This window comes from Podarcis pityusensis (genome assembly GCF_964106645.2).
Source record: "Podarcis pityusensis genome assembly, chromosome: 2".
Taxonomy (NCBI): Eukaryota; Metazoa; Chordata; class Lepidosauria; order Squamata; family Lacertidae; genus Podarcis; species Podarcis pityusensis.
Window position 1 is genome coordinate 2,898,677 of NC_138029.1, and position 25,572 is coordinate 2,924,248.

At 45.3% G+C, this 25,572-nt stretch overlaps 1 protein-coding gene across 1 annotated transcript in view; it reads right to left on the reverse strand.

The window, feature by feature from the left end:
* Positions 1 to 12,692, reverse strand: part of OLFM2 (olfactomedin 2) — a 192,151-nt gene extending 179,459 nt beyond the window's left edge. The window contains exon 1 of the mRNA XM_080990134.1: positions 12,370 to 12,692. Within this exon, the coding sequence (XP_080846260.1) occupies positions 12,370 to 12,426 (57 nt within the window). The 5' untranslated portion in view covers positions 12,427 to 12,692. The remainder of the gene's footprint in view (positions 1 to 12,369) is intronic.
* Positions 12,693 to 25,572: the final 12,880 nt, after the last annotated feature.

Genomic DNA, 25,572 nt, shown 5'->3' on the forward strand with positions numbered 1-25,572 from the left:
TGAGAGCAGTACATGTGAAAAGGATCTAGGAGTCTTGGTTGACCACAAACTTGACATGAGCCAACAGTGTGACGTGGCAGCTAAAAAAGCCAATGCAATTCTGGGCTGCATCAATAGGAGTATAGTATCTAGATCAAGGGAAGTAATAGTGCCACTGTATTCTGCTCTGGTCAGACCTCACCTGGAGTACTGTGTCCAGTTTTGGGCACCACAGTTCAAGAAGGACACTGACAAACTGGAACGTGTCCAGAGGAGGGCAACCAAAATGGTCAAAGGCCTGGAAACGATGCCTTATGAGGAACGGCTAAGGGAGCTGGGCATGTTTAGCCTGGAGAAGAGGAGGTTAAGGGTGATATGATAGCCATGTTCAAATATATAAAAGGATGTCACATAGAGGAGGGAGAAAGGTTGTTTTCTGCTGCTCCAGAGAAGCGGACACGGAGCAATGGATCCAAACTACAAGAAAGAAGATTCCACCTAAACATTAGGAAGAACTTCCTGACAGTAAGAGCTGTTCAACAGTGGAATTTGCTGCCAAGGAGTGTGGTGGAGTCTCCTTCTTTGGAGGTCTTTAAGCAGAGGCTTGACAACCATATGTCAGGAGTGCTCTGATGGTGTTTCCTGCTTGGCAGGGGGTTGGACTCGATGGCCCTTGTGGTCTCTTCCAACTCTATGATTCTATGATTCTATGATTCTCCTTCAGTAGCCTCTCTTATCCAAGGGCAGGAGGAAGAACCCTTTGCCAAAATCTCATGGACTGCTTCCAAACAGCCACAGCAAGAGCAGCAAAGCTCTTGGCAGCCTCCTGAATATTCAGTAGGCATTCAGTAGGCAAAGCCAATGTGAAGAAAGGACTTGCAGCCCCCAGTGAATATTCAAGAAGCCAAGCTGTCTAATAAAAAACCGCTGGGCAAACTGAATAAAAGAAACTAAGTGTACCACCCACCTTCAATTGGCTTCCAAGAACAGAAGCACAGTTAAAACCAAGTTATGCAAGGGGGTGGGGGGACTTCAAAGTCTTTTCCTTGCTGGACAGCCAGGTTAAGTAAGGGATGCATCACAGAAGATAATAAACCAACATGGATACACCCACAGTCTGTAGCACATGCAGCAAACCTGCATATTTTTATGGGCTTAACGATTATTAACTGATCCCAATCCATCAACTAAAGCTTTGCTCAATTGATCATTGGCGTCTGCTCTTACTCAGAGATGGCCAATTTTAAGTGGCAAGGTTCCATTACACAACAACAAAACAGAAGGCTCACTGCTGGAAGAATGCTCAACAGGAATCCACATTTACGTCTGGGCAAATTTATGTTTGCACAGTTAAAACTCCCATAGAATGTAGTGTTGGCCTCCAACTGTGAAAGCTTTAAAAGTGGATTAGACAAATTCATGGAGAATAAGGGTATCCATGGCTGCTAGCCACAATGGCTGTCTACTACCTTCACTGTCAGAGATGCTATGCCTTGGAATCCCAGTTGCTGGGAATCACAGGTGGGGAGAGTGCTGCTGTCCTCAAGTCCTGCTTGAGAGCGTCACATGAACATCTGGTTGGCCACTGTCACTGTGAGAACAGGATGCTGAAAGGAATTGAGACCCTTCAGAAGTTGTTGGAATCCGGATCCCATCAGCCTCAGATCAGGGGTGATCAGAGCTTTAGTTCAGCAACAACTGGAGGGCCACAGTTTTCCTCTTGCTTGCATGGGAGAAAGCGAGGTGTTCTGGGGGTGGGGAGCTCATCACCTACAAGGTTAACTTAGTAAGAGATCACTTGACTGTATTACTTATAGAGGAGAAGGTAAGAGGCTGCAGCAGCAAGAAGGAACCCAAAACTAAGGGATGGATAGGATGAGATTTCCACCCTCCCCATGTGTTTTGCTACTGTAGCCTCTTAAATCTGTCCCCATTCAATGGAGACTGAGAGCTGAAGTGTTTTTTTTCCAGTCTTCTGAACAGCAGGGGGTGGGAATTATCTTTTTGATTTAATCGGTGGTGCTTTTGAGAGAGCTCTCCAGCTCTACTACAAATGCTTGTGGCTATTTCACACATTAGATGAGCCTGGTTTTTACTACCAGATGCATGCTCAATACTGAGCTGTGGCCAATCACACACATTTGGTGATTGTACCTATGTAATGCATGCATCAGCATGCACACATCTGATAATACAGTCTCTTCCTTTTTATTTACAAACTGAAGGATATACATTGAAAGCAGCATAGGTGGTACACCTGGAAGATCCTGACGCTTCGCCTGTGCCCAAACAGCTTCTTTACGTGAATTCAAGGGAACGATTTAAGAATAGCCAAACAACTTCACCCCACCCTGCAACATACAAAAAGATGAAATCTTCTCCCAAAGCCCCACTCCAAACCTCATCTCCTGGCCATTATTTTAATCAGAGGAAACCTGTACAATGCCTTTCCAAAAAACAAAAACCAGGCTTGGGAAATACAATTCAGAACTCTAATGATTTCTCTCAAAAAGAAGAAGAAAACACAATGGATTGAATGGATTGAATAGAGACTCTGGCATTGTGAGTCACTCTATCAGTCTCTATAGCGTTTTTTGCTATTTAACCCACTATTGTCTCAAAAGTATTTGATGTGCTAATTAGAGCTAAAACACAGGAACCAAAGCAATGCTGCTTTCAGTGAACTATATACAGTGTGAATTGAGCCATGTTATCCCAAAACCATTCACTTACAATACCTATTTATTATTTTGGCTGGATTTTGGCTGTCAGAATAAAACAAAATGCAAAAGCAGGATTTTAATGTTCATTTTGAAAATGCTAATTCTCTCTCTGTGTTTTCTCATCCTCAGTCTTTGTAACATGATAGGTTAGAAATCTGAATGCACAAGTTGTGTTTCCTTGAGGCAGACTTTGGGTTCAGTTAGTTGACTTTGTATCAGCATTCTCAGTGATCAGAAGAGTGACCTTTGCTTCCTAATCCCTTGTGCAGAAAGGGAGAACTCAACCACAGCACAGCACAAAGCAGCCACTTTAAAAAACAACCTTTTGTTAAATAAGAATTACGAAAGGTACAGACCCTACAATGAATCACTTTTCTAAGGTCATTAGAGACAGATCACATGAATGTATTTAGTCACATTAGGATTGTGCTTTAATATTACCAACAAGTACATCAGACATCAGATTTTCTGTTAAGCATTAAAAGCTTCTTTAGGGAAGACTACTGTATTTTAATACTTTGTTAATACTTTGTTGGAAGCTGCCCAGAGTGGCTGGGGAAACCCAGCCAGATTGGGGGGGTATAAATATTCTTGATATTCTTGCAAAGAAGCTGGTAAAATGCGGTCTTGACTATGCTACCACTCAGTGGATTTGTAACTGGCTGACTGACCGAACCCAAAGGGTGCTCATCAATGGTTCCTCTTCATCCTGGAGAAGAGTGACTAGTGGGGTGCCACAGGGTTCTGTCTTGGGCCCAGTCTTATTCAACATCTTTATCAACGACTTGGATGATGGACTCAAGGGCATCCTGATCAAATTTGCAGATGACACCAAACTGGGAGGGGTGGCTAACACCCCAGAGGACAGGATCACACTTCAAAACGACCTTGACAGATTAGAGAACTGGGCCAAAACAAACAAGATGAATTTTAACAGGGAGAAATGTAAAGTATTGCACTTGGGCAAAAAAAATGAGAGGCACAAATACAAGATGGGGGACACCTGGCTTGAGAGCAGTACATGTGAAAAGGATCTAGGAGTCTTGGTTGACCACAAACTTGACATGAGCCAACAGTGTGACACGGCAGCTAAAAAAGCCAATGCAATTCTGGGCTGCATCAATAGGAGTATAGCATCTAGATCAAGGGAAGTAATAGTGCCACTGTATTCTGCTCTGGTCAGACCTCACCTGGAGTACTGTGTCCAGTTTTGGGCACCACAGTTCAAGAAGGACACTGACAAACTGAAGCGTGTCCAGAGGAGGGCAACCAAAATGGTCAAAGGCCTGGAAACGATGCCTTATGAGGAACGGCTAAGAGAGCTGGGCATGTTTAGCCTGGAGAAGAGGAGGTTAAGGGGTGATATATAAAAGGATGTCACATAGAGGAGGGAGAAAGGTTGTTTTCTGCTGCTCCAGAGAAGCGGACACGGAGCAATGGATCCAAACTACAAGAAAGAAGATTCCATCTAAACATTAGGAAGAACTTCCTGACAGTAAGAGCTGTTCGACAGTGGAATTTGCTGCCAAGGAGTGTGGTGGAGTCTCCTTCTTTGGAGGTCTTTAAGCAGAGGCTTGACAACCATATGTCAGGAGTGCTCTGATGGTGTTTCCTGCTTGGCAGGGGGTTGGACTCGATGGCCCTTGTGGTCTCTTCCAACTCTATGATTCTATGATTCTACCAGGCTTTCAGGGGAAAAGGCAAAATCAGCAGGGGAGGTGAGGGTGTTTCTATCTTTCTCTAAAACCTGGAGAAATTGAGGCGCATACCCCACCCATTTTCTGTGATCTGTAAAGGAGATCCCAGTACTTCCTGCAGCAGTCTGTTTCACTGCTTAACATCCCCTTGCTGTTGAGGATGTTTCTCCTAAAGTTCCACCCCCTGGAAGGAGCAACAGAGAACAAGCCTGGCTGGGAGTTGCAGGGAAGCAATCTCAGTTGAAAGTCTGGTTCAGATTTGTGGATAATAATTATTTATACCCCACCCATCTGCCTGGGTTTCCCAACTACTCTGGAAATATCCAGCAGAATATTAAAATACAACGATTCATCAAATGGATCCCTGATTAAAAAGCAGGGCTTCTTCTATAGCATGACTTCCAATAAGGCAGGAGATTGCACCTTCTTAGGTTATAAATGCCATCACAACTGCTGTGTGATCATTTCTTAGAAAAGGATTGCCCTCTTGCATGTGATGTTTACCGGATGTACATTGTCAGTGCTCTAATAAGGGACTGAGTGACTTCAGTTTTTCTACTATCTGCTGGCTGTACTGCACTCCTTGCCCTGAGGGTAGGAGAGAAGAAAGAAGCTGGAGGAACTCGTGCCTTCCAGCTCCCATTGTGGGCCCTCCCTCCCCACAAGTGTTACTACAGGGCCATCTGAAGGACCATCTTGCCCTGAGGGGAGTAGCAGCAACTTTTTCTAAACAAAGAAGTTATCTTTTCCATTGTAGTGTAACTTTTTTTGTACATTGTAAACACAAGCATATGAGAACAAGGACAGCAGAGAAGGTGCATCTGACTTCAGAAGTGGGTTCACACATGTATGCTTCTCACTTGAGAACTGAGACTTGCATATGTGAGTGGGCCATCACGGATAAAATGTCACTGACAAAACCATCTTTCATGCCACACAAGCACAACCCTCCTTAGTTCATGTCAGCAGCCAACAGTCAAGTGTAAGTAAATCAAGAGATGTTCATGCAGGTGTGAACCAAGCTCAAGAATTACCGGTAAATTTCACTGAGCTCAAACCAGAAGCCTTGGAAACAAGGCGAGGTTCTCTTCAGCCAAGACTCTGATGACTATGAACAAAACACACTCCATCTTCTGTTTCTGCCTTCAGATCCCCACCACTAAGGTAAGCTCTCCAGTTGTCCTCCTATACCTGGTCACGTATCCTCATTTTGTCATGTATTGCTTTACTTCACTTCTTCTTTCCTTCCACACTGTGGTTTAACACTGGACCTCTTAGTAACCCATCCACAGAGCTGGGAGACCTGTGGATGTTGTTGGACTCCAAGTCTCATCAGCCTCAGCCAACATGGCCAATAGCCAGAGGTGATGGTGCTTGTCATCTGACAACATCTAAAAGGGCCACTGGTTGCTTACTCACTCCTGCCTGACAATATTTTGCAGTGCAGCAGCCTGCCTCTTTTGCCATGACAGCTGGACCTTGATTCTTCAGAGGCCTCAACACCATGCAACTTGACAATGAAATAAGATAATATGCATTTTACCCCAGCTGTGGGCACTACAGAACCTCATTTGGCAAGCTATAAATCTAAATCTAAATAACACACCAACAATCCTACCACCAATCCCAATCCCAGTGCTAAGTCTACAGAAGACCCCTACATTTTCTCCACCATCCAAAATCCAGCCAAGAAGACAGAAAAGAGATGGGACTTAACTCCCTCCACTTCACACCATCAACACAACTGGCCTCCATTATTAAAAACAAAACCCCTTTAAGTAAAAGTTAGGAACACATGCTTATGTCTGACCTTTCTAAACACTGCAGGCTCTTTTACCTTGGGCAAAATCTATCCGACACCTGCTGTTTGCAGCTGCACTGAATAGAGTAGGGTTCATTCTTCTGAGAAACCAAAGCACGCTGGGCTGGTTGGAGGGTGTGAGGCTTAGCAGGCTAGGATTCAAAACCAAAAGGCATAAGGGTGCCTCTAAGCACATGAAGTGTTTCATAAAAATACTAGCCACCGACTAACTGCATCCCACTTATACCTATGTAGGATTAAAAGACAAGGCTCCCCCCAATGGTTTTCAGTCAAATCTTAAGAGCCCAGGGCCTGGATACGAATGGGCTCCCTCAGGGGTCCACAGATTGTAACTGGCATATGCAGCCAGTCACTGCTTTCTTTTGCACCTTCCTACCTTTTCCTGGAAGCATTCCCAGCCGCGGCCAGTTGATTCCCACCCTTCCGCTGCACCAGAACTACTCACATTGGCAACTGCCGGGGCCCCAGCATAGTGCTCAGCCCCGGCACCTGGGCCTGTGAGCCCATTTTAAATTACCCACAATACACCCAGCAGAGTATTGCTCATTGGAGACCAGCATTTTAATTTCCTGTGATGTCCGGGAGCAATTATTCCTCAGGGACATTACAGTGAACTAAAATGATGGTTGGCCTGAAGCTACCTCAGAGATCCCAGTGCTGCTGCTTGTCAGCACCTCAGCCGGCAGTTTTGCCCTCCATGGAGACCCACACTGTGGATCCCTTCCAGCTCTACCATTCTATGATTCTATTATTTAAGTGGTATTGCATCAGGGTCACCAATACAGCACCCATAGGTGCAATGGTGCCCTTTAGAGTTTCCCCGGTGCCTCTGAGTTCACCCCTCCCCATTCAAGCTTCCTGCCCCCTTGATCTTGAGGTGGTGCAAGTGGTTAAGTTATTCTCCCTTGAAAAGTGTGTATAGCCAAAGGAGGCAGTTGAAAGAGTGGTGCTCCTTCCCGCTTCCTCTTTCAACCAGATGACTTTTATCCAGATGCCTTGGAAAATGAATGTGTGCATGCACACCTTTCCCCTCTCTTTCTCTTGGTGGTGGGTGGCGGGCAGAGAGGTGACCTGAGGGTCCCATGGCACTTGTTCAAAAATCCAAATGTGACCACAAGACTAAAAAGGTTGGCAACCCCTAATATACATGCTGCACAAACTATCAAGCTTTTAATTGTATTCGCTCTTGATATTTGCTGTTCTGTTAAATCCCTTACCATGCCTGTAGTTTACATCAGAAATTCATTAGAGTGAAGAGGTGCCAGGTGATAGTCTATGACCACATTTTAATCATGGCTTAATTCAGCTACTGCTGGTTTTTTTAGGGGGGCACTGGTATGGGGGTTTAAACACTGTAGTTTTTGCCTAATTTTGTAATGTTGGGAGAAAAGCAAGAGATGACAAATTTGTTAATACACTGGAGTACATTGCAACTAGGAATCTGTTTATCAGTGGGCAGGGAACAGGGATGTTGCCCACAAATTTGACTTTGCTACTTTGTACATGTAGCACACATGGGTAGAATTTTAGTTTCAATTCTATTTTCAATTTCAAAACAAGATACACACACACACAAATCCACCCACCTATTCAAATCCTGTCAATTTTAAAATAAATTTAGACTGCCATCCTTTCAATACTGTCCAGGGGCATAGGGAGGGGGGTGCGGTCCGCCCTGGGTGTAATCCCTGAAGAAGTGACAAAATGGCACACTATGGGGGGCAGCAAATACCACGGGGCCTGACCTGTAGCGCTCCTGAGCCACGTGTCTCTCCTGGGAGTGACACGGTGGCTCGGGGCCCCATGCTGCCCGAAACGGCAAAGTGAGGCTTGCGCCCACCTGGTGGACTCTGTGGGTGGCTTGCCCCGCTCCTGTCACTCCGGGTGCTGGAACAGCTAGCTACGCCCCAATACTGTTCATGGCATAATTGAGCCCCTAAAACTTTTCTGCATGGAATTTGGCTCACAAAGTCACACTACACCACAGATTCTAAAATTGTGATGCATAAGAATGAAACCAAAGGGTTAAAAATAACTCAATGGTGTGTTTGCTTTAGGAAATGAAAACATTGAAATTTTGCAAGGTTTCATTGCTCATAAACATTACCACTTAAGTTTGTAGATTTTGCAATGGCCACCAGAATTTTGAGATCAGAATTCAAAAGTGAGAAAAACCCAATATTCAACCTGCATTCCTGTTGGTGTTTTAAATGGCAGTGTTCTCTTGATCCTCATGTCTGCTATAATATGGTTCATTTCTCTCTCACTCACTCATCCACCCATACAACACATTCCTGCTATAAGAACAAGTTTATTTTAAGAGCAAGTTTCTAGAACTCATTACTCTCTCTCTCTCTCTCTCTCTCTCTCTCTCTCTGTGTGTGTGTGTGTGTGTGTTTTAAAAAAGTCTGCCAACACAGCCCTCCTCCCTGAAGAAGGTGGATAGGACAATTACGCTCTTTCTCTTATCAAGGATGCCACTTTCTCTTATCAAGGGTGAGGAAGCTGTGGTCCTCCACAGGCTGCTGGACAACTGCCACCATTCCTGAACATTGGCCATGTTGGCTGGGACTGATAGGAGCCATAGCCCACTGGCATCTAAGGGGCCAAAGGTTCCATGGCTTAAGTTGGCACAAAGACAATGGACTCCTTCACCTGCTCTCACCCAGGGTTAACAGCAGAAAGGGCTCTGCCAAAGTCATTTCCTTTTGGACCACAGCTGCTCACTCCCATGCACAAGAAACAGAGAAATTGATATAGGTTGCTAGGATGCTTAGAGGTAGAGTTTCAATGGTGGGTGAGAAGGGGTTAAAGCGCCATTTGACATCTCATTTCATATGGAAGTGAGTCAGTGGGTAGAGCCAATGTGCTCAGCTCTTTGGCATCTGCTCAGTGGAACATATGGCTTCTGTTTACATTTCTTTTATGAGTATTTTGATAGCAGTCTTCTATTTGTATCACTATGTACATATGGTCTTACTAAGTAATATATGGTCTCTGCTTATAAAGTCAGTGCTAACCAGGTCCCTATTTAACACCAAGAGACTGCAATGAAATAATGCAGGGATGAAGAACCTGTGGTCCTCTGGATGTTCCTGGATCCCAACTCCCATCATCCCCAGCCAACATAGCAAGTGGTCAAGGATGATGTGATTTGTAGTCCAACAACATTTGGAGGGCCCCAGGTTCTCTATCTCTGAAGTAAAGGACACAGAAAGGCAAACCAGGACTCATAAAAGTAGTTGACCAGCTATTTGATCCCACCTTTCAGAGCTAGAGATGGACTGGTTTTAATGAATGAAGCAAGAGAAAATAGATTCCCTGATGAACCCTTTTCCAAGTCTTTGTCTAGTCACGCTTAAAGCATCTTGTAGATCTCATGCTGATCATGTATTCATAGCCATACTCAACAACGCTCTAGGTTTGTTTAATCTTTTTCCCCATTTGAGCCAGGGTTAGTCAGGGCTGCCTCAAAATCAATTTCTAATATCTCTGCTCCACTTTGGACTATGAAGAAGTCTTGGAATGCTTCTGAGCATGTGTAGAGCTAATGGAAGACCCACAAACAGCCTTCTTATATCTAGGGCTGCATGGTGAGCTTTTTGGGGGGAGGATTTTTCTTTTGCTTTTTTTGGGGGGGGGTGATCAGTCAGGACACAGTGATCAACCAGGAGCACCCCGTGATCGACCTGTAGATCACAAGTGACTGGTTCGACATGCCTGCCAACATCTACTTTAGATCAGTCACCCTTAAAATTAGTGTGAATGCCAGCCTTCTAGCACTTTGTGTGGGACCCTGTTGTGGGAGCATGAGCAATATCATAACATTTTTTCTGGAGCAGTGCTTGTTTTGCTCAATCTTTCTACCTTCCTGGAACACTTTCTGGATCACCATATTTGCCAAGGAAACTCGAGCACACCTGACTAAAAACCCTTGAGAACACTGACACATTGCAAAAGGGGGCAGTATGTTTTGAAGTACATCCAGTTCATTGGTGTCACTGGACAGGCTTTTTGGGCCCTCCCTGTTGGCCGCATGAACTGAAAGCATGGCCTTGAAGAAGGGTGGGCAGACTTTAGGCATGCAGGATTGACTTTCTTTCTTTTTTATTATTTTTTACTAGAACCCCATCAACAGGACTACTGATCAGGAGGGATCAGATCTACATATAGGGTGGAATTCAACTATCCAATGACATACATAGAACAAGGTTCACTCTTGCAACAGGACTTTCCACCTCCCCCAGGTGCCTCTTACTTCTTACATCTGCTCTGGAGGGTTGCAGGAAGCTGTAGCACAGGTTTAGTGGACATGCAGGGGAGAGGAGCCCCATTGCATGAACAGACCTTGTTCTGTGCACACATACTACATTTAGCCCTACACTGAATTCCACCCATAGACTTTAGGATCACATCACAACCTCTGAACACATGCTCAGAGCAGGAATGGATTTTCAGTGTCATAACAGGGCTCATAGTCTTTTCCAGTGGCGTGCAATGAAATTTCCCATAGGGGAACAGTTAGGGCCAGAATCGCCAGCTTGCGAGGGTGGGGGGTCTGACATCACATGCGAGACATCACATTGGCCTGATGTCACATTGCAGCGTCCTGACATCACATGTGCGAGAATCGTGCCTCCCTCCCTAAGCTGGACAGAAGCTTCCCAGGCTTTGGGAAGGAGGCACTAAAGCTGGGCAGACTTTGGGAAGATGGTGGGCATGCTCTTTGGCCCCATCAGAGTATTGAGCCTCCCTAAGCCAGGCAGAAGCGTTTAATTTACTGGGAACATTTATGGGACTAGCCTAGTCCACTGACTGCACACCACTGGCCCTTTCCCATAAAAAATCAATTTCTGTTTTCTCCCTCTGCTTCATTCCCTTCAGCAGCCTAATGTTGCAGGCAATTCCTGATTCTCAAATTGAGGAACCCATCACAATTCATTTCTAAAGAATGCCAGGATGCCCTGGTTCACTGATGTAGCTGCATCCTTCATGGTGGCTGGTGCCCATTGAGACTGGTGGGGCAGAAGGCAGAGAAACCAAAAGTGGGCTCAGCCAGAGCCAACTGATTTTTCTTTTGTCCCCATCTTCCTCCTTCTCTAAGGAGGAAGAAGGTTATAATTAGAGCCATGCCTTGCCTGGTTGTAAGTAGATAGGCAGTGCTTCATCCACCCTAATGGACTGGCATCCCCTGGGAGCACGCATATGTTCATCACAGCAGGACTGTCCCATTCAAAGAACCAACTTACACAAATGTTGACAGAAACAAATCAACTTTCTCAGCCATTGTGAATCAGTGTGTGGAACCACAGCTGCGAAATCTTTAACATGTGTCCTTGCAAATAACTCACTGTCAGCATCCTGATTCCAACCACTTTCAGGAGTATCTCCCCCTTTTGGGGCAAGACTTGGGAAGAAACTTGTCCATGTTGTTGGCGTTAATGTGTTGGAGACCAGTAAAGACTTCAAGGCCACCTAAATCAACATCAAATTATTATCCTAAGTACAAATTGATGTTGGGAATGGGGAGAAGAGGAGGAAATCCGATAGACTGGTTTGCATATAATGGTGTGTTTCAAGAAATAAGAGGGTCGCTTTTAGAATAAAACCACACTGACCCCAGAGCAGAACTTTGAGAGCCAGATCGAAAGAAAATAAATATACATAGACAAACTCACAGCATGGATGGCAAGAGGACAGAAGCAGGAAAGTGTCTCATAGCACGGAGAGATGGAAAGGTGGGTGTGGACTCAGGAACGGAGGCGGCGGGGAAAACTAAAATGGACAGCGTTGCGCACTAGTCTTGGGGCTTAAAATGCGAATAAATTAACTGGGTGTGGGATTTTTTTCTGCGAAGATCCGGTCAAATCACACACACACACACACACACACACACACGAGCAAGACTCCGCCCCTTGACCCGTGTTTGGCACTCTTTCCGACTAAGGAGCAGGGGGTGACTTCAGCATCACCACCCTGACCCTTGCTGGGAGAGAAGGCGCCAACTCTGCTGCCTCAACTCGCGTCCCTCCCTCCACCAACCCCTTCTGGCCAGAGCAGCGGGCTCCGTTTGCGCCCTGCACCGAGGCGCGAGAGCAGAGCGCGCGCACCCACACGCGCACCCTTGGGCGCCACGACGGACATTTACCTGAGCCGTCCTGGAGACAGCGATCGACAGCAAGAGCAGGTCTGCGAGGAAGTGCATCGTGCAGGCGCCCAGCCCAGCTTCGCCTCGGGCGGGTGCCAGCCAGCCGACTCACCCCGCCCGGCTCGCTCACTCAGCGGCTCCTCCGCATCCCCGCGCCAAAAAGGTAGCGGGGCCGCTGTCGCCAGACTCCAGCGCGCCCCAGGCGGGCGGATAGACGGGTGGACCGACGGCGCCCGCTGGCGCCCCCTTCTTCTCCCCCGGGCAGGGCGAAGGCGAGGAAAAGGCGGTGGCCGCCCGCCGCGGCGGCTGCTGTTGCTGCAGGGGACGGGGGGGCGAGATCCGGCCAAAGGCAGCCAGGCAGGCTCCGCCTAGCGCTGGGCCAGCCAGGCAGCGCGCCCCGTGCGCTCCCACAGCCCCAGCGCCACCTCTCCGAACCGGCGAGGGGAAGGAGGCGAGGACGGCGGGGTCCCACCTTGAAGAGGGGGAGGAAGGGGGGGTGTCTCCGAGCCGATATCTCATTGGTCCTCTCAAGCCGACCGCCTGCCAATACCGAGCGTTTAGGGGGGCGCGGGGGAGCCCCTTCCCCAGGCTAATAGGGTAGGGAGACACTATGCTCGATATCACGACGGGATTCTCTGCTTAAGGGTGTTGGCGGGGGATATTCAACTCCAGGGCGGATCCCTTACCCCAGTGGCCCCCTCTTTTCCATCTTTTAAAACATCTCTGACTCGAGAACGAATCTAACATAATGGCCACTTGTTTTTTGTTTTGTTTTTAACTAGATCAGTAGAGTGGGTCAGAACTGCAAATGGTCTGTTTTATTTTAATACATGTCTCGCTTAACCAGCCTTATTGGACCCTGGACTTACATCACGAAGCCAGGTGAACACAGAGGAAAACAGCGAGCAGACTCTGTCCTGCTGCCATGCTTCAGCCACGCCGCGCAGGAAACACGCTCTTCCGGGCAACTGATCCGTATTAGGCTGAAATATACATTCCGGGTGCTTCCTGGAAGAGAGTCACCAGGGCGATTATTTTCCTCCCACTTGACCAGTTTCTCCAAAAATGTATGGGAGAAGTGGAAATTCTAACTGGTGCTGGCAATTTGGGGCACATTTGAAGGATCTCATGCCTAGCTCTGGATTAGTTTTTCTGAATTCTATTATGTATGATATCAAAGGTAGTGATTACATGATAGAATTCCTGAGGAGTATAGGAATTAGTAAAATTACAGCACAAGCCGATACCTGTCAACTCAAAAGTAAACCAAACTGAATCCAGCAGAAAGTACTCCCAAGGAAGTAGGTATAGGATTTCATTCTTAATTATCTCCTGAGTAAACCAGTGTAATCTCTTCTGGTTGTCCTGGATTGTAGCCCTGGTTTAGGATTGGGGAGGGGGCGGGTGTACCTAGGGTCTCAGCTTTAATAGTATGAAGGAATCCAAATCCCTGAATTTTCAAAGCTGAGTGGCTTGTTATTTATTGGTTATGGGTTAATTTTATTTATAGCTCACTTTTTTGTCAACAGTCAGCACTGACCTAACAAAAGAAATATGAAAGGCCCAGGCATTCCCTGGTCCATAAGCTCAGAGCCTGTTTTGACTGGATTGCTTTCCCTGAAATCCTGTTTCTGGTTTTTTTTTTAATGCTACTGCTTTATTGCTTTTATAGCTGTGTTTTTGTTTTAATGACATTGATTTTTATGTTGCACTGCTTAAAAGTTTGTTTAGATAATAAGCGGTTAACAAATGCTTTTAAAAAAGAATTAAAAAATAAAATGCAAATCACAGCAAACCAAAGAAAGAGGATTTGATCTCACTCTCTCTCTCCATCTACAGCAGAGTTGGCTGGTGGTTGGTGATGGGGTGGGGGGGGGGTTAGGGGCAAGTCAATCTAGGCAGGAGAGTGGGAAAAGCCTCACAATCTCACCCTTCCCTGCTGCTAAACCTCAGAATGGCAGGTTGCTAATGAGAATCCAAAAGGAGAGGAACCAAGTGGTGGCTGGACCAGGCAGGTGGGTGGGAATGGGCTTGTTCTACTCTCTAAGCTGCAGAATGGTTAGCCACATAAAAAGGGAAGCCACAGGGATACTGGGAGAGGGTTGTCAGGTTGGGGAGATAATTCAGAGTGCATTCAAGTGGGAAGAAAAATGCAGGAGAGTCCTGCACTCCTATTTTCAGTGGCCATACATTAAGCAACATAGAAATTAAATAATCAAAAATAATCAAATCAAAGGAGAGAGGGCTTCCTCTGTTTGCATTACCTGTCACACTCCTGATGACTCCACCCTGAAATGAAGTCACAGTTTGAAAGCTATTGTTAGCTTCTGGAAATGTGTCTGTGCTGGTGGAAGCAAACAAACCAATATGGCTCCAGCTTCCCAATTAGTTAAAAGTCCAGCTCTTAACTGGCTCCCTATTGCATAAATTAGTACATCTGTAAATATGCAAAATGTATTCTGAAAGCACAGATATGTTCCTGCTTGCCACAATACGCCCCTCCCCCATGCACGTTTGGATCAGTGGCCAGAAAAGAGAGCGAGGGAACCAACTGTTTTATAATTAGCAAAAGCTTCTCTACTTAGCAGACGAGGTCAGTTTTAAAACATGTGTGCACATGCATGTGTGATGTCCCATTTTCATACTTCAGTTCCTGGTTCCTACATCACATTTGCTAGTCTAAACATCCTTTGGAACCCTGACAACCCAACATTCTTCCCCACATGTTTTTACTTATTGTCTTTTGGTAGCGCTTGTACTACACATTTCGTATCACAAGAGAAAATGCATAATAGGAGGGTGTAAGAGATGAAGTGCCCTAAAGACCTGTATTGGAAGGGGATCCAAGCAATTTAACTTGTTCATAAGTGAATTGAAGTTGTGAATAGTGAGGTGACCATATTTGTTGATCATAACAAACAGGGTCATAAAAAGGGAGAAGATAAGAAAGAAAGAAAGAAAGAAAGAAAGAAAGAAAGAAAGAAAGACACTAAAAGAATTTCTCCAGACTGGGGAAATGGGCAATAAAGTTCCAAATTTTATTATTATTATTTTATTTATTAAATTTGTATACTGCCATATACCCACAGGTCTCAAGGCAGTTCACAGGATAAGATCACAATATAAAAACACAAAACCATAGCAAATGTGATTCAGTGTAAGTTAGCATAAAGTATCCCCCAAGGGTATCTGTGTTAGCCTCATGCAGCAAAAATAATCAGACAAGTACATTTGTTAGAGCATGAGACCCAAGCCCACTTTGTCAGATGCGTGAAATGAAATCTTACTTGGTATAAATTGCAATATCCTTAAACCATTTCAAGAACATGTCAGCCTTCCAAGACACTCTGCAACTAACTTTAAGGTGGCAATTCTGAAACTTCAGAGGAAGAACAGTGTGAAACAGATGAATTACAAGTCATCAAGTTCAGTGTCATCACTTGTTGGTTAAATTGAGACAAATGATTTTTTCCCACACCACATGTGCTGATTTAGCTCATCAGCGCCAGGATGGAAAGAACTGTGTGGTAAAGCATCTCCTTTGCATGCAGAAGATCCCAGGTTTAATCCTTGGTCTCTCCAGGTAGATAAGGCTGGGACTGTTCCTTGCCTGAGACCCAGCAGAGCCAATGCCCATCAGTTCAGACAACACTGAGCTAGATGAACCAAATGTCTGACCAGCTTCCTGTGGGTGTTTCTGATATCTATGCTGTCTATGACTGTTCCTTGTGAATGACTCCCTGCCTCACAACAGGGGTTGATGCCAACATCTCAGCAAGTAATCTGCTACTGCAAAAAAGCTAAAGGTGTGCCAATTTAGCATATATTTAAGATCCAATTATCACCAATGGTAATTTTTGTATCTCATTGCCATTCAACTCCCACCTTACAATTTTCTCCTTTTTATATCTGCCAACTTAAGGTTTCACATAATGCATCTATTAAATTGAGCTTTAGTCCATGAAAGCTTATGCCTTGATAATTTGGTTGGTCTTTAAGGTGCCACAAGACTCTGCAGTTGTGTTTACTGTAAAGTACTGCACGTTTGGACCAAAATTCTGAAATTCACATATACACTGATGAGGCCTGAGCTAGCAATCAATGACCAGGAAAGAGATCTTTGAGACATCATGGATAGCTGCTGTGAAAAGAATGAATTCCTTGCTAGGAATCACCAGGAAAAGGTTCAAAAATAAAACTACCAATTTTGTAAGGTAAAAAGGTAAAGGACCACTGGATGGTTAAGTCCAGTCAAAGGCGACTATGGGGTTGTGGTCCTCTTCTCACTTTTCAGGCTGAGAGAGCCGTCATTTGTCCACAGACAGCTTTCCTGGTCATGTGGCCGGCATGACTAAACCGCTTCTGGCACAACGGAACACAGTGACAGAAACCAGATCTCACGGAAACGCCGTTTACCTTCCTGCTGCAGCAGTGCCTATTTATCTATTTGCACTGGCATGCTTTCGAACTGCTAGGTTGGCAGGAGCTGGGACAGAGCAATGGGAGCTCATTCCGTCACACGGATTCGAACCGCTGACCTTCTAGTTGGCAAGCCCAAGCAGCTCAGTGGTTTAGACCACAGCTCCACCACCTTTACTTACCAATTTTGTAATGCCATGTGGTGAAGGTAAGGGGGCATTTCCTTGCTTATTTTATTAACAAAACTCAACATCCTAAACCAATTCCTTCCACACTTTGGTATTGCTTTTACTCTTTGCACCCTACTCACCAATAACCCTGGTAATAGTGGGATAGTGACTGGTGGTACAAACCAGCCAAATATAGTTACTGTATTTAACAAATATATTGATGCTTATGTATTGCTAGTCACATAGCACACAAGCTTATGTGGTTATAGTACTGTCCCTTTTAATGAGTATACATTATGAGAACATTTTACTTAAATATAGCTTATTTTACTAAACTAAGACAGTTGTGAAGAACTTTATTAAAACTCTGTTGCCAGAGTGTTAAGCCTAACCAACACCATAATGGAGGGCTTTTGCTGGAGCTTCTGTTTCAACTACTACTGATGTATTGAAGTGCAGGTCTGTTTTTGCTGCCCTGCCCTAGAATCTTCCTCTGATTCTCCCGCCAAACACCAGAGCCCAAGATTCCAAACTGCCTCTCACTTCTTCTCCATCACATCCTCCAGACACGTCCTCCCATTGTCTCTTCAGCCTGAGGCAAGTGATCTGGACAACCAACAAATTTCAGATGCCAAGCTACTCTACCTTCCTCTCAGTCCTTCCTTCATCTGCTGTATTCTTCTTCTTGCAGCTGTTCACCATGAACACCAAGTACCAACAAACACAGATTCTTCTCCAACCTGGGCTGTCCCTGACTGACTAGCACCTGGCCATATATTCACTCCTTCTGATCCCTCTAGCTCAGTCCCAGCCAACCGCACTCTCTAATGGAAAATTTGGAACCTGCAGCCACCAACCAGGACATCCTTCTTTTGAATACTGAGAGCTCTGTCTCCACTCCCCAGCTGTCAGTTGAGGTCACCCAGTGACGGTTAAATCAACTTCCACCTGGCCAGACAAAAGACTTCCCCCAACAAGCACATTGCAATGTACATTATAATACAAATGACAGAATACATTACAATACCGATTGGAACACAGTTTCAAATAAACAGGCTTTCTTCACTCTTTCTTGAAAATTCATGGAGTGTGATCACACTAGTAATACTGTGCTTACTTCTGACCACTGCACCTCAAGAAGGATGCTGTAGAATTTAGGAAAGTACAGATAAGATAAGGGAAACCACAACAATCAAGGGGCACAAGAAGTCACCTGTGAGGGAAGCTTCCAGTATTGGAGGCTTTTTTGTTTAGAGGGGAAGGCAAATGGGGGGGGGGGGGATATGATAGAGGTTTGTAAAATTATACAGGGGTGTTGTCAGGTTAAAAAAACACCTCTCTTTGTCTTAATATTAGTATCCAGAGTCATCCAATGAAGCTGAATGGTGGCTCATTGAGGACACAGACAGTACCTAGGACAGCAGCTGGAGGAGGAGAGAGCATAAGGTGAACATAAGGGGGAGTCCTTTTCCCATCCCCTGGGCCCCTGGAGAAACTCAGCAAACCTGCTGTACCCAGAACTGGGTGTGGAGAAAGGGCTGAGGAAGTACTACCCGCCTTGGGCTTATCCATAAAAAGCAAGTCTAGAGTGGGAGACTAGGGTGATGTCTACTGTTTCCAGGAACTCTTCTTCTTGTGAGATTTTTGGCGGTGAGCTGAGAATTTATTTGGATCCTGGGTGAGAACCCAGAGGCTGAAAGGTAGGGTGTGTTGGAGGGAAAATGAATTGATTCTGATTGCATTAATGTAATATTGCATTAATGTAACATTTATATAGGTAACTGTATTTTTGTAATGTTTTGTTTAAGTTGATGCTGCTTCAGTTTTCTGTACACTACTTTATATATTAAGCAGTATAGAAGTTAAATAATCAGTCAGTCAACCAAGGATTTCTTAATGCTGCACATCGTTCTAGTCAGACTAAATAGAATTTGCTGTTACAGGTTGGGATGGTGGTCACAAATTTAGATTTGTGGAGGATTAGGCTATCAGTGGCTAATAGTTGGGATTACTATATTGCCTCTAGTCTCATGGTTAGCATGCCTCTTAATAATAGTTGCTGGGGATTATGAGCAACACCGTGCTAGTACACTCAAATCCTGTTTGTGAGTTTCTGTTGTCCAGTTTGGTGTGGGAAACAGGATCTGGACTAGGTAGGCCTTTGGTTTGATCCAGCAGGACTCTTGCTATATTCTTACCAAGCAAGCAAATTGATGGTCTTGCCCTATTACTCTCAGTGACTGTAAGTCATGGGTAGCACACTTTTCATTAATCTCTAGACATTTGCATGCTTTTCAATGCAGTGCTATTGTGTCAAATAATTTAAAACATCTGTTTAGTTCACATTATAACTTGAATGAGAGATCAAGCCTGCAGCAGGTCTTGAACTGGTGGCTAGAGGACTGATAATGAGTTTTCAGACTCTGGTGAAAGAGTGGAATTGGAATTGCAAGGAGGTCAGCCATGCTAACAAGAAAGCCTTTATGCATCAGTGGAGCTGGTACTGAGAAGCATTGCCATGTCTTCTGGACAGGTTCAGAGATCACAGGGGACTTGCTGTTAGCTCAGCTCCCTTGGACAACTTGTCTCTGTCTTTAAAGAGCTGTTGCTCTGTTTTGCGACCTTTTGCAAAAGGGTGAGAGGGATGTCCCAGGAGAGAGTCCCCTGGAATCTGGTAAAGCAGAATCCTCTGGTCTGGAAGGACTCTTTTAGGAGACACTTCCTTCCTACCCATGACCTTAAGCCTTGCAGTGTTTCTCAACCTTGGGTTCCCAGATGTTGTTGGACTACAACTCCTATCATCCCTGAGCTCTGGCCTTGCTAGCTAGGGATGATGGGAGTTGTAGGCCAAAAACATCTGGGGACCCAAGGTAGAGAAAGGCTGCTTAAGGAAAGGGTAGGAGGGTGTTAGATGAAGTAAGGGACTGGCAAGGAGAATGTTTTAGGGATTAGGGGCAACTGATAGGAAGTGGAGGAGTAGCTGGAAATTCTCCAGCTTGGATTTGAATTGTGAGGTTTCTTTTTAAGAGACTTTGAAGTTTGTTTCTGAGCCTGACTTGGAAGAACTTTGCTGGCTCCCTTAGATGATCCTGAATTGAAGCATACTCCCATCTCCCACTCCAAGAACATAAGAAGCTGCCATTGACCCATCTAGCTCAATACTGACCACACTGACTGGAAGCAGCTGTTTCAGGCAGGGGTCTCTCCCAGCTGTACCTGGAGGTGGTGAGGCTTGAAACTGGATGCTTCTGTGTGAAGAGCAAATGCTTTGCCACTGAGACACAGCCCTTCCCTGCCCTTCGACTGGGCCAGCCCTGACAGCATGTTATGGAGGATTTTATCTCTGCAACAACAGAAGGCCACTGTCTTTTCAACTTTTGAGAATCTAGTCTCTGCTGGAAAGGATGTTTGAGCATGTGCTTTTGTCAAACCCAGGACCTTTCATATTCCAGATAAAAGGAGGAGTGGAAAAGGGGGGGGGATGTGTTCTTTGTTCTGCTGAGGGAAGGGAAGTCACATGATTTTGTCTTTCCCCCGAACAATAGTTTGCTGGAGACAGCCCAGCAATTATCTTGTTAAAATGTACTGTGTGAGCCACCTCCGCTATGCTGAAGGTGTGCTCCTCAGAGAAGTGGGTGTGTGGGCAGCTGTTCCTCAGTGAAGCACAAGGCCCCAGAAGATTATCTTCCCACTGTCTTCAAGGCAGAGCATTGGTGATAATCAGCTTCCTCTTCACTTAAGTCCTCATTAGTCAATAGGTTTGGTGAGGGATGAGGAACTTATGGCCCTCCAGATATTGATGGACTCCAGTGTCCATCAGCCCCAGCCAGCACAGCCCATGGTGAGGGATGATGAGAACTATAACCCAACACATCCCAAGGGCCACACGTCCTCAATTCCTATTAAATAAGAACTCACCCTAGTTCAGTTAGGGCGGCTTACCCCTTCGTGTATTCTTAGTGTGGGGGGTGTTAGGGAAGGGATAGTAACTTGGGTGGGGAACATGTTGTGCTGCTTCTGGGATGGCATGTCCACCTTTGTCCACCCTGAACTCAGCTCTCACCTGTGGCTCCTAGAAGCCTCTCACACATCAGCACTGGAAATTTTATTTTAAAGGGGTCTCTGGGTTGTATTCAACTATGTTTTACTCAGAGTAGATTAATTTAAATTAATGAACTCAGCTCTCACCATGATGCGACAGCAGCCACACCCCAGGAATGGCTTTGACTTGCTGGCTAAATCAGGTTTGGGTAGCCGATGGGTCTCAAACTCTCAGTGAGTTAGGGACTTTCCCTGCATGTGAACACAGGCTCCGGTGGATTGAGTGGACAAGACCAAGAGTGAGTCCAACAGTCAAGAAGACGGCTGTAGGGGGGACATGAGGAGCAGATGGGGTTTGCCAACCTAGGAAGGTAGTCCTTGTAGGAGAAGGAAAACTCTGATCCTAAACCTTGTGGAATATCTTCAGGAGAAGAAAAGGCTGAGGAGTGAAGTCTACACAAATTTGGAATGAAGTCCTGCAGCCAAGGTGGTGCGCAAACAGATGGTTCTGCTTTCCTTTAGACCGCATCAGTGAGGCCAGGGGGTGGGGATCTTGACACCTGGACAGCCCAGGCCCCCCATACACACTGCCCAGGTCTGTGTCCCAGGGAGGTCCCTTCAGTGCTGCTAACGCAGTGGTTTGACTTCACCTCCCAGAAGCACACTCCATTGTCTCTCAAGACAACAACAACCCCTTAGTAAATGTGCTTAGGATTCTAAATTTAATGCTTTTCCACTTTCATATGAATCCTTCATCTTTTACTGCCTGCATGCAAGAGGAATCCAAGAGGAATTCAATATTGCACTATGTAGAACATTCTATCAGTGCAAATTTTTCAGCTTGCCAGATGGAGCAATCCCTCCTCCCCTCATGTGCTCTTCTGGGGGTTCTCTTGACTCCCACCAGCCAATTTTGGGGAGGCTTGCAGGGAAAAGGGGGAAGCCCCATTGCACAAGCAGAAGACCTTGTGCAAGGCTTCCCCTGATGGTACCAGTTAGGACAATCCTGCCCTATGCAGTATAGTTGCCTACTGAGAATAACACTTCATTGATATGTTGAATTGGTCTCTATACCCACAAAAGCTTATACCCGGGAGAGACAATACTTGACCCTCCATGTGCTGTTGGAGTACAACTCCCATCAGCTGCAGCCAAAACAATAATGGTCAGAGATGATGGGAGCTGGAGTCCACCAACATTGGGAAGGTCACAGGTTCCCCATCCCTGAACTTGTTTAAAGGGCTCACACATAGAGGATGAGAAACTTCGCTGGCTTAAAAATCCAGCAAGTTGCACTGCATGTGGCAACGCAGGTCCTGAAACCCAGTACCCAAGGACTAGGAACTAGTTCATCCATTTATGTCCATCACTGGATGACTGCAGGAGCAAGCAATGCCTCTCGTGTCTAAGTAAGTGGGCCACCACAGGTGGAAATTGTGTATTGTCAAAGGAGCTATGATTTTTAATGGCATCAGTTCACACATTCTTTCCCTGTGTTGAATTTTAAATTGTCCCTCAAGGCAGAGATCTGTCCTATTGAACTCTGTTAAGGGCTGTGCATTGATAATAAACTAAATAATAAATTAAATATTAATAGTATTTAGCCCACAGCCATCAAGTCACTGGGCTGAGAAATGTACAAGTGATATACATGCATGTGTGAACCAGCTTTAATCACCCCCACCTTCAAAAACACATTGGAGCAAGGCTTGCATTAGTGAAGGAGGGAGATGGGTTAAATTCTACTCCCTGTTGTCAATATTTTGGAAAGACATAATCTCTGCCACCAAATAAACCCATGCTCATATCTTTTACTTTGTCCTCCGAGTCCCCTTGCAGCTGTTAGCCATTATTCTTATGAGCGTAGTAAGCATTTATGATGCCATCCGGCCAGGCAGATAATTTTAAATGATTAGCATAACTCCAGCTGGAAAATTGGTCTCTGCCGCTACCACAAAATGAGCCACCCAGATGCAGCTACAGGTCCTTCCTGCACTGCACTGTCAGTTGGACACCAGGCACCGTTTGTGTACATTGCAAGATGTTGTTTTTTCTTGAAATACACGAGGAATTTCATTTTTCCATGGAAAATCTTGCCTTACTGTTCTAACTTCATTCAGATATTCCCAATATTTCCTTTAGTCTGTCCTGAACCTTACAACATTCATTGGATGCCCCCCAAATCTATTTTATGAGAGAGGGAGAAAAGTATCTTCCTACCCACTTTATGCAAATCACGCACCATCTGACACATCTCTCTCAGGCAGCATCTATTGCAGATCAAGAAAGGACGGCGTCCTTTAAACACCTCACACTGGCCCAGGTATTGCAAAGTTGTTGAAAAGGGGAGGGAAAAGGGGAGGGAGAGAGGTAAAGTTAGAGCTGCTGAAATTCACATATTGATTTCAAATTGATAGAGCTGGCTTGGTCAAGTTATATTTGTCTAACCTAGGCTGGCCATAGAAAATGAGCTACCTCTGTGTGCCAGTATTATGGCTCTTACACTGGATCTTGTGTGACGTTACATCTCCATTAAAGTTAACATTAAACCATTTTTTGACTTTGTTGTTGTTGCTTTTAGTTTCTGTTCTGTGTTCTTTCCATTGTTCTTATGTAGACCATAACAACAGTGAGCAAGAGGCCTTAGCAAAGCAATTTGTGGTATCCAGCTATTACATTCCTTATAATCAGGAATTAATATTCCCTTCTTACGTTGGGTTTCTCTTCAGAGTCCTCATTGTTGATCCTGCACATGGATACTTCCTAGTCTCTCAAAGGCACCCCCAGATGTTTTTGGGACATTGGCCCCAGCCAGTAATCAGGGATGATGGGAGTTGTAGCCTAATAACGCCCAAAGACGCCAGGCTTACTACCCTTGCTCTTGTTAATTGCGTGTTCAGACCCAGAAAACTCCCCCCTAAATAAATTCACACTTCACTCAAATGTTAGTTTTGGTTTTTGGCAATATTTAGGCCACAACTTTATTGATTACAGAAAGTGAGTGGTTGCATAGGCTCTGGTTTGACTAGCTCTCTGCCATGCAGGTAGCGTTGACCCAGGGTTCCAGCATAGGTCAGCCAAGGGTGAACACCTGGATAAGCGAAAAGTCGGGAACGGACTATGTCTGCCACCCAGATGTCCCCCTGAACTCTGGCATGGGCACAACCCCCACTCAGGGGTTGACCAAAGGATTTGAGTCCCTGGGTTCCTTTAACGGAATACCTTTCACATAGGGATGGCGAGAGCGTTCTCCTATCCCTATCACCTGAACCAGAGCCTATCCGCAACCTTACAAGTTGTGACAATTTGCTACGCAGCAGGCAAAACCCAAATGGCAATAGCCAATCAGCCAAGTGGGGGAAATTCCTGCCATACCCCTGTCCCAATGACAGATGACATGACGGCATAGCAAGGTCATGCACAAAAGCCCTAAAAGTAGGGAGAGGTGGGTGGGTGTTCCAAATACACACACCGAAAGAGGAAGCTCTGGGTCACGTGCATGGGCATATAGAGGTCCCTTGAACCATTTGGACTGTGCCCTATTGGCCAGATTAAGCCCAGTATCGAGGGACCTACCAGTCAGGTGTTGTGGCTGACCAATCTTACCCACCCTCAACACAGGGGATCGGTTTCCAGGTCTCACCTCAACACGATCTCCATAAAAAGGGAGTTGTTGTGGTGGTTTATGAATCTTTTCCTATGAAGCATCTGAAACCGAGTTCACAAGACAATAAAACATGCATAAAACAATTGCATATATAAAAAAACAATTTCAGTTCTAATATGGATACCATCTGGGATTAAAAAAATATACACTAAAATGGTGATTTGAAAAAAAAAGAATTTCTTCAACAGACATAAAAAAGATAATAGGGATGGTGAATCTGCTACGTAGCAGGAAGGTGTGGGAAAATGGTTCAGGATGCTGAGCTAGAAACTATTTGTCAAATAGTTATAATAATGATAATTTATTATTTGCACCCCACCCATCTGACTGGGTTGCCCCAGCCACTCTGGGCAGCTTCCAGCATATATAAAAACATAGTAAAACATTGAAACTTAAAAGGCTTCCCTATACAGGGCTGCCTTCAGATGTTTCCTAAATGTTATATAATTACTCATCTCCTTGACATCTGATAGGAGGGTGTTCCACCAAGAAGGCCTCTGCCTGGTTCCCTGTAACTTGGCTTCTCGCGGTGAGGGAACTGCCAGAAGACCCTCAGAGCTGGACCTCAGTGTCTGGGCTGAACAATGGGGGTGGAGACACTCCTTGAGATATACTGGGCCGAGGCTATTTAGGGCTTTCAAGGTCAGCACCAACACTTTGAATTGTGCTTGGAAACGTACTGGGAACCAATGTCGGTATTTCAGGACCGGTGTTATATGGTCTCGGCAGCTGCTCCCAGTCAACAGTCTAGCGCCACCGGTGTGTTAGTTAGCCTGGGTGTGCAATATATTTCTTTAGTAAATGGTTCTGTGCGTGTGTGTGTGCGTGCGCGTGTGCGTGCGTAAGAGAGAGAATGTGTGTGTAATGGATTAGGACTATGGTGTGAGGGAGGGCAGGGGTGAAACA